The sequence below is a fragment of the Somniosus microcephalus genome, chromosome 15 (assembly GCF_052327205.1).
Source record: "Somniosus microcephalus isolate GS21.2 chromosome 15, FLI_Smic_1.0, whole genome shotgun sequence".
NCBI lineage: Eukaryota > Metazoa > Chordata > Chondrichthyes > Squaliformes > Somniosidae > Somniosus > Somniosus microcephalus.
In genome coordinates this window covers 44670992-44685514 of record NC_141001.1, presented here as the reverse complement: position 1 = coordinate 44685514, position 14523 = coordinate 44670992, and the positions used below count along the sequence as shown (strand labels likewise).

The 14523-nt window shown below is 45.5% G+C and overlaps 1 protein-coding gene across 3 annotated transcripts in view; it reads left to right on the top strand.

Annotated features, from left to right (window-relative positions):
* hps5 (HPS5 biogenesis of lysosomal organelles complex 2 subunit 2) overlaps positions 1–14523 on the top strand; it is a 62168-nt gene that overhangs the window by 19590 nt on the left and 28055 nt on the right. For all 3 annotated transcript variants that reach the window (XM_086007717.1, XM_086007715.1, XM_086007716.1), the window contains exons 6-9: positions 1068–1198; positions 3126–3341; positions 9749–9820; positions 9916–10004. In XM_086007717.1, coding sequence (XP_085863843.1) covers positions 1068–1198; positions 3126–3341; positions 9749–9820; positions 9916–10004 — 508 coding nt within the window. The remainder of the gene's footprint in view (positions 1–1067; positions 1199–3125; positions 3342–9748; positions 9821–9915; positions 10005–14523) is intronic.

Here is a 14523-nt window from a genome sequence, read left to right as displayed (position 1 = left end):
GAATCCCTGAGTTAGTGAGGAGACAATCAGCTAGGGATTCTGTGCCTGACCGTTATCCAGTGATACCTGCTGGAAAGCATGTGTATGTGGACATTGGTGGAAGATGAGATTAAGTTATGCTGTGACACCTCCAGTTTGAAGAGCCTGCCAGCACTTACTGTTGAGGCTTATTGAACTATGGCCACTTGAGTAAGGTATTGGAGGGTGACTGCCTGTAGAATAGTACCCCAGAAATGAGTCGGTGCATTCAGGAGAGGAAGGGAAAACAATTGGTAGGATGCAAACTGGCAGCAACTGGGGCCAGGTGCAGCTGTACCAATGACAGGATGGGGCTCGTTGGGTTGGACTGTGGTCTGGCTAAGCATGATTGGGCTAGACGTGAGCCATGTGTTAATGGATGGGATAGTGATTGGCACATGAGCAGCTATGGTTTTCCTGATTAATAGACATGTATGAAGATGGGTGTATGTGGGCATTGAATGTGTGCCAGTGCATGTGGAGGGCATTTGTGAGGATACATGTGTACATAGTTATTTGTGCCATATAGACTGTTGGACAGTGTGATCTGTAATGTTGCTGTTACTCTCCACTTGAATTATGTCCCGTTTTTAAATTGAGAAACCTAGGTGACAGGCCAAGGCACAGAGTGCAAGGTGCTACCATGCCAAGGTAGAAGTAAATATAGTTGAAGAAACAATGAAGTAAATGAAGAAACAGTGATTAGGCAATGCCAAGCTTGAGTCTTCTAAGTCAGTGAGAAGAAGAGTAAGACTAGAGAGAGGTGAGGAGTTTTATATATTTAAGTTTCTGGGGAAGAATGAGATAGAATATGAGTTGATGTGCAGAGTAGCAATTACTACAGTATAGTATCAATAAAATAGATATTATGACCAAGCGAGAGGCTAGAGATGAGAAAAGGAAAGATTATTAGTCTAAGAATTTACTCTGCAATTTAGGTTCGTGATAAATGGCGTCAGATGCACGAGTGTAGCTGTGTTCTGCACAGACTTGTTGCTGCGAGGGCTATGTTGAGCCACTTTATTGATTGCTTTCTTATTCTGTCTCAGGCTGCTGCATTTGTGATGTTTCCAGTTCAGGTGATTACAACAGTGGATTCGCGAGTGGTGCAGCTTGACTATCTGGAGGGCAGGTTGCTGGTCTCCTCTCTCACTCGCTGCTATCTGTGTGACACCGACAGGTATTTGCCAGTATTCCACATATATTGAGATCTTGATTATCTGCCCTGTGATTTTGGGCTAGGTGACTTTTCTCCTGCTCTTAACATGGAACGTGCCTGCTTATTAGCTCTGTGTTGATTTTAAAGTTGGCAGCTCTGCTGAGATCAGTGCTATGGAAGCTGATAAGATTGCTGGAGGTGAGCCCATGCTGCCTTCTGCATTCACCTGGCTTTCTCTAGTATATGGCAGGTCTGCTGGCTGGATTTGTGGGGTGGGGGGGGGGTGCATGAGGGAGATCTGAGTTTGCAGATCATCTGATTGATTCACTGTTGTAGCGCCTGTTGATCTTACCAGCAGGAGTGATGAAAATGAGTATCGCTGATGAGACAAAGGTGAGTACAAGGGGAATTGCAGAACAATTGGCAGTGTACTTTAACTTATGGGCGCTCAGTTTTCCAGCAATTTCTATTATCTGCTGGGACGGAGGGTGAAAGAGGCAACTCTAGTTTATTTCAACTACCCTGGTCACTCTACTGGTCCTTTCTTTAAAAAATCACCAACCTTTTCGCACCTGTACCCTTCCACCCAATTTTCCCTCCAGGAGGTCCTGATTCTTGCTATGATACAGTTTCACGAGCACCATCCGGCCTTTGGTACTTCACCCAGGTGGCCATCCTTCATGTGTGAACCTACATGGTTAATGTTGGAGGCTATTTGACCTTGGAGGGAATGACATTCGACTCGGATCTTGTCCTTACCTGATATACATAGGTAACCATGCTTTTCTGCAAGGTTAACTGGTTAGTGCTCAAGAGTAAAAAACATAACCAATGTTCTTTCTCTTCCCCTCCGCCCACTAATCCAAGGGCACTGAGGCCAATTGTAACTTTCCTGTTGTTGACTCAGCTGAAATCAGCGAACTCATCACAACAGGAATTGAACCTGGAATCTTCCCTGTCTGCATGGTTTCAGTGCTATACCAGGCTATGTATTTAACCAATGTTTCTGTCGATTAATTCAGCTGTGACGGTCACTCTACATTGCCAGTTGCTCAAGGTGGTTCATTGGAAGATAAGCTGAAACTGCACCTTATACTTAAGTATAATAGCAAAATACTGTGGATACTGGAAATCTGAAATAACAACAGAAAATGCTGGAAGCACTCAGCAGGCCAAACAGCATCTGTGGAGCGAGAAACCGAGTTAACATTTCAGGTCGATGACCCTTCTTCAGAGGAAGGTTCCCAGACCTGAAACGTTGACTCTCTTTCTCTCTCCACAGATGCTGCCTGGCCTGCTGAGTGCTTCCAGCATTTTCTGTTGTTATTCCTTATACTTAAGTGTTTGGCATTGCAGCCAAAAATAATAGGACTTATCAGTTTATAAAAATTCTAAAGATACTTTTCATAAGCAGTGAGACTAAAATGATTTGAGTAAATTTGGTTGTTATCTCATGTTCTGACCGTGTTGACCTTTTACATTGTCAGACGGACACCGGACTGATCAACACTCCTGCATTCAGTGTCAGTCCCATGCGTGAGATCACAACTTCCCACCATTTCTCCTATTCGGGGTCATGATTTGACTCGTGTATGCAGGATGCTGGTGATTCTAGTTTTCTTCGCTGGAGAAGCCTTACTTTTAACGCAGGGCTTTCACTAGCACTGTGGTTGCTGGGATGGCTCTGTCTCCAAGGTTTTCTATTGCACTTTACAAGTAGGAGAAGAAAGCGAAAGCACTAACAAATTCACAGTGCCATAGAGATAAAGAGGAGGAGACAGTTTGAGTAAGTGTGGTGCTGATATAAACTGATTAGAAGCGGTTGCGCACCAGTTGAGGGCTTGTAACCTTATTGGATGGATGCTATCTACAATCATTATACAGTCAATAAAACTGTGAAGAGTTTGGCATAATCAGGTCTACTTTATCAATTTTTCTTGGATGTCAGAGAGAAGTTCTGGAAAATTGGGAACAAGGAGCGAGATGGAGAATTCGGAGCCTGTTTCTTACCAGGCGCAAAGAACGTTGGATCCCTACAGCCACTGATATTCTGTGCTCGCCCTGGTTCACGGATGTGGGAGGTGAACTTTGATGGGGAGGTGCTGAGCACGCACCAATTCAAACAGTTATTGGGATCGCCTCCACTTCCCATCATCACTTGCAGGTATCCACTTGCATGTCTGCCATGTGTCTCCTTCATTTGCTATCATTGTTCATTAGAATATTATAAACGTTAAGGGTGAGAAAAGACCATTTGGCCCTCCAAAGCACATCCCTCTAATATTCTAGCTGTCCCAGACAGGCATTCCCCTGAAATCTGTGCCTCTACTACTCTGTCCGTTTATTTTACACATTTCTACTGGGTCGCTGTAGAGCGTCTCTCATGCTCCCTGTCATTACTCACCAAATGCTGTTGTCTGACTCACATATTCACTGACATCCCTGATGTTCTCATGGGCACAGCGTTGCGTGTTTCCTTAACTGCCTGTCATTTCTTTCGGGTATTCCCTGTAGAAACATAGGAACAGGGGTAGGCCATTCAGTCCCGCGAGCCTTTTCTGCCATTCAGTTAGATCAAGGCTGATCTGTACCTCAAATCCATTTACAGGAAACTTTGTGTTATCCGGAGGCTAAATGTCCGGCAAGCTCGAGTCACCGGCAAAAATCAGGAGCCGTTTTGTTAGGTTTTTTTTCCTTCTCGTGGCTTTTTTTTCAACAGTCAGGCTCTGCAAAGTCTCTCTGAAGCTGTTGCTAAGCGACAGAGACGCTTCCAAGGTACGGCCGACTGTTTAGAAGCTGTTGCTAAGCAACAGTGTTTGTTGCCAGGTACAGAGCTGAAAAGCTCTGTATGCTTCAACATTAACGCTGGTTTGTCCGGCAGTTTTGAGGGAACGGCAACAGCTCGGTCCCGTCGGTGCCGGATAGCACAAAGTTTCTTGTACCTGCCTTTGCTCCTTATCCCTTGATACCCTTACCATCGATCTCAGTCTTGAAAATTTCAATTGACCCAGCACCCACAGCCTTTTGGATGAGCGAGTTTCAGATTTCCACTACTGTTTTGTGTTGAAGAAGTGTTTCCTGATAGCCCTAGGTCTAATGTTCAGATTGTGCCCCCTTGTTCTAGAAACATAGAAACATAGAAGATAGGAGCAGCAGTAGGCCATTCGGCCCCTCGAGCCTGCTCCGCCATTCAGTGCGATCATGGCTGATCATCTAAATTCAGTACCCTGTCCCTGCCTTCTCCCCATATCCCTTGATCCCTTTAGCCTTAAGATATATATCCAACTCCTTCTTGAATATATTTAATTAATTGGCCTCTACTGCCTTCTGTGGTAGAGAATTCCACAGGTTCACCACTCTCTGGGTGAAGAAATTCCTCCTCATTTCTGTCCTAAATGGCTTACCCCTTATCCTTAGACTGTGACCCCTGGTTCTGGACTCCCCGACCATTGGGAACATCCTTCCTGCATCAAGTCTGTCCAGTCCTGTCAGAATTTTATAAGTTTCAATGAGATCCCCTCTCATTCTTCTAAACTCCAGCGAGTATAAGCCCAATCGACCCAATCTCTCCTCATACGTCATTCCTACCATCCCAGGTATCAGCCTGGTGAATCTTCGCTGAACTCCCTCCATGGCAAGAACATCCTTCCTCAGATAAGGTGACCAAAACTGCCCACAATACTCAAGATGTGGTCTCACCAAGGCCCTGTACAACTGCAGCAAGACATCCTTGTTCCTGTACTCAAACCCTCTCGCTACAAAGGCCAACATACTATTTGCCTTCTTAACCGCCTGCTGCACCTGCATGCTTACCTTCAGCGACTGGTACACAAGGACACCCAGGTGTCGTTGCACTTCCCCTTCTCCCAATCTATTGCCATTTTGATAATCTGCTTTCCTGTTTTTGACACCAAAGTGGATAACCTCGCATTTATCCACGTTATATTGCATCTGCCACGCTTCTGCCCAATCACCCAACCTGTCCAAATCATCCTGGAGTTTCCCGGCATCCGCCTCACAGCACACACGCCCACCCAGCTTTGTGTCGTCTGCAAACTTGGAGATATTACATCTAGTTCCCTTGTCTAGATCATTAATATATATTGTGAATAGCTGGGGTCCAAGGACCGATCCCTGCGGTACCCCACTAGCCACTGCCTGCCACTCGGAAAAAGACCCGTTTATTCCAACTCTTTGCTTTCTGTCTGCCAACCAGTTCTCTATCTAAGTCAGTACCTTGCCCCCAATCCCATGTGCCTTAAATTTACACGCTAATCTCTTATGCGGGACCTTATCGAAAGCCTTTTGAAAGTCCAAATACACCACATCCTCTGGTTCTCCCTTATCTATTTTACCAGTTACATCCTCAAAAAATTCCAGTAGATTAGCCAAGCACGATTTACCTTTTGTAAATCCATGTTGACTTTGTCCGATCCTGTCACTGTTTTCCAAGTGTTCTGCTATTATATCTTTTATAATGGACTCTAGCATTTTCCCCACTACCGATGTCAGGCTTACCGGTTTGTAATTCCCCGTTTTCTCTCTACCACCTTTTTTGAATAGTGGGGTAACATTAGCTACCCTCCAATCCATGGGTACTGTTCCAGATTCCATCGAATGTTGGAAGATGATCAGCAATGCATCTACTATTTCTAGGGCCACTTCCTTAAGTACCCTAGGATGTAGATTATCAGGCCCTGGGGATTTATCGGCCTTCAATCCCATCAATTTCCCTAACACCATTTCCCTACAAATACTGATTTCTTTCAGTTCCTCCCTTTCATCAGACCCTATGTTCCCCGACATCTCTGGGAGGTTATTTGTGTCCTCCTTTGTGAAGACAGAACCAAAGTATGTATTTAATTGGTCTGCCATTTCTTTGTTCCCCATTATAAAGTCCCCTGATTCTGACTGCAAGGGACCTACGCTTGACTTCACCAATCTTTTCCTCTTCACATATCCATTCTGGATCCCCTCACCAGAAGAAATAGTTTCTCTATATTTACACTATCGAAGCCCTTAATCATTTTAAAGACATCGATTAGATCAGCCCTCAACCGTCTAAACTCAAGGGAATACAAGCCAAGTTTATACAACCTGTCCGCATAATTTAACCCTTTAAATCGTGGTATCATCATGATGAATCTTCACTGCACCCCTTCCAAAGCAAATGTATCTATCCTGAGGTGCGGTGCCCAAAACTGAATGCAGTTCTCTAGATGGGGTCTGACCAAGGTCCTGTACAACAGAAACATCACCTCCTCACTTTTTAAAATTCCAATCCCCTTATTAAAAAGGCAAACATTCCGTTAGCCTTTTTGATAACTTTTTGTACCTGTACACTAGCTTTTAGTGATTTGTGTACAAGGACACCTAAATCCCTCTGCTCCTCCCCAGCTGTTCCCCATAAGAAAATATTCCGATTTGTCTTTCTCAGACCCAGAGTGGATAATCTCACACTTCCCCAAATCTGCTGTAGTTTTGCCCACTCATTGAGCCTATGTTCCTTTGTAATTTCCTGCACCTAGCGCACAACTTACTGTATCTACTAACTTAGTGACATCTGCAAACTTGGATATACAATTCTCTATGCGCAATATAGAAGCTGGAAACCAAAATTAAACTTGCCAAGGTTTTTACCTGGTTTTCCTGCCCCCCCCAGTCTTGATGAATCCCAGCAAAGTTATTCTTGGGTTCCAGCTGCTGTGCGAGAGGTGTGCACCAGGACTAGCATGGGTCTGGTCATATAAAACCAGCCTTGCATTGTTTTGTTTCTGTTCCTAATTCCAAATCATTTATCGATAATGTTAACAGTGACGGACCTAATACTGACCCCAAGGCACCTTGATCAGTCTGCTGCAGCTCTATATACTTTCTTTGACTGAGCCAATTTCTGTTCCACTCCAGAAGCTGTGCCTCTGACTTTGTGGATCATTCTCCTGTGCAACATGATGCCACATACTCTGCTAAAATCTAAATATATAATAGCAAAATACTGCAGATGCTGGAAATCCGAAATAACAACAGAAAACGCTGGAAAAACTCAGCAGGCCAGGCAACATCCGTGGAGAGAGAAACAGAGTTAACGTTTCAGGTCGAAGACCTTTCGTCAGAACTGGAAAAAAGCAGGAAATGGAAAGCAAGTTTAGGGGCTGGGAAAAGGGGGAGGGGATGAAAGAACAAAAGGGAAGGTCAGTGATAGGATAGAAAGCAGGAGAGATTAAGAGACATTGAGATATTCAAGGCAAGAGGAGGTGGTAATGGGACAAGTTAAGGAACAAAAGATGGCTCTAGATGAAGTGTGAATTGCGCTGGCAGAATGAAGGACAGCTGCCATGTGGGAGGGAAGAAAAAAAGGCCAAACAAAAAGTGTGGATAAAAAAAAGAAAATATATATATGTGATAGGGGCCGAGGTTATGATCTGAAATTGTTGAACTCTATGTTGAGTCCAGAGGGCTGTAGAGTGCCTAATCGAAAGATGAGGTGCTGTTCCTCGAGCTTACGCTGAGCTTCCGTGGAGCAATGCAAGAGGCCGAGGACGGTGAGGTCTGAGTGGGAGTGGGGCGGTGAATTAAAGTGACAGGCCACCAGGAGCTCAGGGTCCCCCTTACGCACTGAATGGAGGCGTTCCGCAAAACAGTCACCCAATCTGCGTTTGGCCTCCCCAATGTAGAGGAGACCACATCGTGAGCAGCGAATACAGTATACTAAATTGCAAGAAGTACAAGTAAATCGCTGTTTCACCTGGAAGGGGTGTTTGGGGCCCTGGACAGTGGGAAGTGGGGAGGTATAAGGGCATGTGTTGCATCTCCTGCGCTTGCACGGGAAGGTGCCGGGCGAAGGGGACGGGGAGCTGGGGGTGGTAGAGGAGTGGACTAGGGTGTCGCAGAGGGAGCGGTCCCTACGGACTGCTGAAAGGGGAGGTGAGGGGAAGATGCGTTTGGTGGTGGGATCACGCTGGAGGTGGCGGAAATGGCGGAGGATGATCTGTTGAATGTGGAGGCTGGTGGGGTGAAAGGTGAGGACAAGGGGAACTCTATCGCGGTTTCGGGAGGGAGGGGCAGGGGTGAGGGCAGAAGTGCGGGAGATAGAACCACAATAGAGGGGAATCCATACCAGTGCTTCCGACATGTCTTCCTTTTTCCTCAACCGAGGATTCCCCTCTACTGTGGTTGACACGGCCCTCGACCGTGTCCGTTCTATCTCCCGGAACCACGATTCCCACTGTCCAAACACCCCTTCCAGGTGAAACAGCGATTTACTTGTATTACTTGCAATTTAGTATACTGTATTCGCTGCTCACGATGTGGTCTCCTCTACATTGGGGTGACTACTTTGCGGAACACCTCCATTCAGTCCGTAAGGGGGACCCCGAGCTCCCGGTGGCCTGTCATTTTAATTCACCGCTCCATTCCCACTGAGACCTCACCGTCCTCGGCCTCTTGCATTGTTCCACGGAAGCTCAGCGTAAGCTCGAGGAACAGCACCTCATCTTTTTCCTAGCTGATAAGGGAATTAAGGGTTATGGGGAGTGGGCAGGGAAGTGGACGTGAGTCTAGGTTCGGATCAGCCATGATCCTTCCTATTGAATGGCGGAGCAGGCCCGAGGGGCCGTACGGCCTACTCCTGCTCCTACTTCTTATGTTCTTTCGATTAGGCACTCTACAGCCCTCTGGACTTAACATAGAGTTCAACAATTTCAGATCATAACCTCGGCCCCTATCACATATATATATTTTCTTTTTTTTATCCACACTTTTTGTTTGGCCTTTTTTTCTTCCCTCCCACATGGTAGCTGTCCTTCATTCTGCCAGCGCAATTCGCACTGCATCTAGAGCCATCCTTTGTTCCTTAACCTGTCCCATTACCACCTCCTCTTGCCTTGAATATCTCTTAATGTCTTTCAATGTCTCTTAATCTCTCCTGCTTTCTATCCTATCACTGACCTTCCCTTTTGTTCTTTCAGCCCCTAAACTTGCTTTCCATTTCCTGCTTTTTTTTCCAGTTCTGACGAAAGATCTTTGACCTGAAACGTTAACTCTGTTTCTCTCTCCATGGATGCTGCCTGGCCTGCTGAGTTTTTCCAGCATTTTCTGTTGTTATTTCTAAATATATAACGTCTACTGAGTTCCCCTTGGCTACTAGGTCTATCATACCATTTATATCATAGAACTATTTCTATTGAAAGCAGTTCATAATATCCAATTCTCTTGGTACTCAATCTGTCCCATTTATACTGTGGAACAGATTCAACAGTAATGGACACTGTGAAATGTGTGTGTGCATAGTTGGTGACTGTCAGTCTAGTAGAGATCTTGCTACACATCAGTGGAAACTCATTGTTGTGGCCTACCCAAAATGGCTGACCCAACCCAAGTGTTGCAGGTGCTTCAGGAAGCCTCCTCCCAGGGGCAGCTTTGTTGTCTCTGTTGAGTTGTATGCAGGGTTGCCTCCAATGGCATGTTTGCCCTGTAAAGTACACGAGGCACTGATTGCAGTCTATGCTATTGCTGTTCATTTTCATTTGCACTCTGGTACTCATTGAGCAAAACATTTCATTTCCTTTCCAGATCTGAGCTACACTACAACATGACTTCCTGTTCTCCACAATCCATCTCTTTTCCCAGGCTCTTGTGTTTGAGGTGAGAAGCAGGGAATAGAATGTTGCACAGACTGCTGAAGTTATTAGACAACAACATTTTAACATTTAACGTTTCCATTTTTTTCCCTCCCACAGTGAGAATTATGTTCTGAGCTGGACAGCCCGTGCGATCTATGTGTTCATTCCGCAGAGTGTTCAGGTGCTGCTCTGGAGTGAGCTGAAAGGTGAGATTTTGTGCCGGGCCACACAATCGCTTTCATTCTGTGTTGTGATGCTTTTTTCTTTGCATTTCTTTTGTCTTTTGATATAAATTCTTACCATTCACCCCTTTCCTCTCCCCAAGTCACTGTCTTGTTGGAACACCGTTCACTTGTACTAGGAGCCATCCAGTTCCTCTACTAAGTGGGCATTCTTGAGATGTGGGCTCAGGCAGTTAGTGTTGGCAAGTCATTCAACTGTGGATGCTACACAGTCCTGTCATCGCTGACGCTTACACTCTCACAATCATTCATTCATTCTTGGTTAACTTTTTCTATATTCTTAACAATATACCTCTGCAAGATCACCTCTCAGTCACCTACTGTTTTGGCTATACAGTGCAATATTCTATTAGTTTTGTTGATTGGTTGGACTTTTAGCATCAAGTGGTCTCTTTCAGCTTTGTCCTTATCTATTTGGACTACTTGAGTCAGAATTAACTGGTGAGGTGAGTCTTAGGCCGAGCCTCCTCCTACCTGACGCTGAATCAACCAGCCGAATATTGTACGTGTACCCCATATTCTGCCTGCTTCCCTCCCTCTTTCCTGGTACAATAAAGTATACATACAAGTCATCCGGGAGGATCCTACTCACATTGTTGTAGGGAAGCCTCCTGACTGTACTGCACCAATGCCTTGTCTGTAGCCTTACATGTAACATGGAGCATGACCGCAGTAGTATCCTGTGTTGCCCTTACTCCGTGGTACCTGTGGTGTATGTGCCTTTAAGAGCAATTGTGGTGTATGTGCCTTTAAGAGCCCCAGGTGTGCGTAATGCCGGTAATTGCCACTTGGACTATATAAGCCTGTGTATTGTGTATATCCTTTAGAACCCCCCCTCCCAGACTTGCTTAGTAAATACCTATGAACCAACTCCTGTCTTCAGTGTCTTTATCTACACACGGACACTACAGTGGCGACGAAGTGGAAACGGACTTACCTGCAATTCGGCAGCACCTCAAGGACATCGATTCCTCCAGCGTCCAGAAGACTCAAGGAAGTAATAGAAACTGTGGTTTCACCAGCTGGCCAAGCTGGTGGCAGGTACTGCGCTAATCCTTCCTGGGCGTCAGGCTGGGGCTCCAGCGGCGTGCTCTCCAACTGAGACAGGCAGCGAAATCGGAGGCAAGCAATAATGGACTGGGAGGGTGCACTCTGGAGACGGCCGGCACGGCAAGCAGGTCAGCGTTTAGACCTCTGTCGGGAACGAATCTCCAACAGTGAATAAACGGAAACCACAGTAAAACAGCGTTGTTATCGGTGGCAGCGGCGGGAAAGCGCAGGAAGCGCCATATCGTTGCTACAGAGAGAAAAAAAAAGCGCGGGAAGCGCCATTTTTTTTTTGAAATGCCTAAGTCTGGCAATATTGATGCTTTTGATAACGAAACAGAGCCTAACTTTGGCAATATTGATGTTTTTGATAACAAGATAGAGGATTGGACCACATATGTAGAAAGAGTGGAGGTGTTTTGCACCGCAAATGGCATAGAAGATGAAAAAAAAGCTTCAGTGCTTCTGGATCTAATGGGCGCAGAAACATACAAGCTGTTACGCAACTTAATCACTCCAGCCGAACCGATGGACAAGAATTTTGAGGAGATTGTTGATACCCTACACTGCCAATTCGAGGCAGGACTGGCAGATTCTCTGCAAGACAAATTCATCTGCGATCCCCTAAGTGTAAAAACACAAAAAAAGGTATCTTCTGGAAAAGATTTAACACTGGACAAGGCTTTCAGTGCAATAGGAGCGGCAAAGATACAGCAAAGGCCACAAGACTTCGGCACCCATGAAATGACACGGGGTTTCGAGAGATGTTATCGCTGCGGCAGATCCAACCATGACCAGAGGGATTGCTGGTTCAAAGAAAAAGCATGCAGGCGATGCGGAAAGATGGGACACATTCCACGTGTATGCCGATCTGAAAATAAAAAATCCACTAACGGGAAAAGAATCAATAAGGAAAAGCACAGAAAGGTACAAATGATGACGGACAGTAGCTCCAAAGACCAAAAGAGCGATAGCGACTCCGGGAACAAGAAACTAAGCTCTCTCAAATTACATAATGTAATGGCCAAAGAAGATTACCAGACCATTTGGGTTACCCTCGTAATAGCAGGGTCCCCAGTTAAAATGGAGCTAGATACAGGATCAGCTCTAACCGTAATAAATCGACGAGATTACGAGAGGCTATTTTCGCATATACCTCTAAAAGACACATCCATTATCTTAAAAACATATACGGGGCAGAAAGTATACCCCAAAGGAAAAATAAAGGTGCCTGTGGTATACAACGGCAAAGAAATACAAAAGTTGTATTTATACATTCTACAAGATGGTGGTCCACCGTTGTTGGGACGTGAATGGATAAGGAAGATACGTTTAGACTGGCACTCCATTCAGGCACTGACAGTGACCAGTAAGGAAAAAAACAATGATGACATCATACCTGAACGATTAAAAGACATCTTGGCCAACGCCAAAGAAGTGTTTCAAGAGAAACTAGGAACCTTGAAAGGCATCACCGCCTCAATAAAAGTGGAAGATGCAGCAATTCCAAAATTTAAGGCAAGACCGGTGCCATACGCAATACGTCCGGCAGTCGAGGCAGAGCTAGAGAATTTGGAAAAGGCAGGCATATTATCCAAAATAGATTGGAGCGAATGGGCAACACCCATCGTTCCAGTCATGAAAAAAACATTGAAAAATAACTGAGGAACAGAGAAAAATTCGCATCTGTGGGGACTTTAAGGTGACTGTAAACCCGGTCCTTCACACGGTACAGTATCCTCTTCCGAGGATAGAAGATATTTTTGCCTCACTATCCAGAGGAAAACGCTTCACAAAAATTGACTTGGCACAGGCATATCTACAGATGGAGGTTGAGGAGACCTCTAAAAAGTATCTCACAATAAACACACACAAAGGCCTGTACCAGTACAATCGACTGGTTTTTGGAGTAGCATCCGCTCCAGCTATCTGGCAAAGAGCTATGGAGCAAGTCCTGCAAGGGATTCCAGGGACTCAGTGCTACCTAGACGACATCCTTATAACAGGAGAAAACGACAACGAGCACCTTGCCAATTTGGAGCAGGTGCTCACTAGGCTGAAAGAACGGGGCCTACGAGCAAATCGCCCCAAGTGCGAATTTTTCCAAAATCAGATATCATATTGTGGCCACATAATTAATAAGGAAAGGTTGCATAAGTCACCTGAAAAAATTGAAGCAGTTATAAAAGCCCCAGCACCTGAAAATGTTTCACAATTGAGGTCATTCCTGGGATTAATAAATTACTATCATAAATTTTTACCGAACTTATCAACTATTCTACACCCTCTTAATGATCTTCTACACACAGGAGTGATTTGGAAATGGAACGAAGACTGTAAACGTGCCTTCCATAAATGTAAAGACTTAATCACATCCGAGAAAGTTTTGGCTCATTACAACCCATCACTACCAATCAGACTGGCGTGCGATGCATCCCCTTACGGCATAGGAGCGGTATTGTCCCATAGATTCCCTGATGGCTCGGAACGGCCGATAGCTTTTGCGTCACGCTCATTGAACTCAGCTGAGCGTAACTATTCCCAGATAGACAGGGAAGCACTCAGCCTGGTATGGGGAGTGAAGAAATTCAACCATTACCTACACGGACAAAAATTTACCTTGCTGACTGACCATCAACCTCTCACCTCCATATTCAACCCTAAGAAAGGTGTCCCCATTATGACGGCACAAAGACTACAGAGGTGGTCCCTTTTTCTAGGGGCGCACCAATACAACATTGAATACAAAGGGTCAAAACAGCATGGGAATGCTGACGGTTTATCGCGCCTGCCGTTGCCAACGATAGAAGAGGCACCTACAGTAGACCCAGTAGAGATCTTCCACTCTACCATAGTGGAATGTCTACCGGTGACAAATTCTGCCATTGAAAGGGAGACAAGAAATGACCCTACTCTCTCACGGGTCTACGATTTAACAATGAAGGGATGGCCAGCACATGGCGAACCACTGTTGCCAGCATTCTCGCAAAGAAGAGAACAGCTGTCAGTGTGCCGAGGAACCTTGATGTGTGGATCCAGAGTGGTGATTCCACCCAAACTCCAGGATAAAGTGCTAAAGGAGCTTCACGAGGGGCATCTGGGTGGAGTGAAAATGAAGAACCTAGCTAGGGCGTTTGTATGGTGGCCAGGTATCGATGGAGACATCGAAGACATGACCAAGAGCTGCCTAGGATGCCAGAAGGTCCAAAATGCTCCGCCACAGGCCCCTCTACATCCATGGGAGTGGCCCTCATCTCCCTGGCAAAGGGTGCACATCGACTTTGCTGGTCCATTTATGGACTCAATGTTCTTAATCGCAGTTGATGCACACTCCAAGTGGCCGGAGGTAATAAAGATGTCCTCCACCACCACGGAAAAAACCATCACAGTATTAAGGACCATATTTGCCAGGAATGGGCTGCCGGAACAGATATGT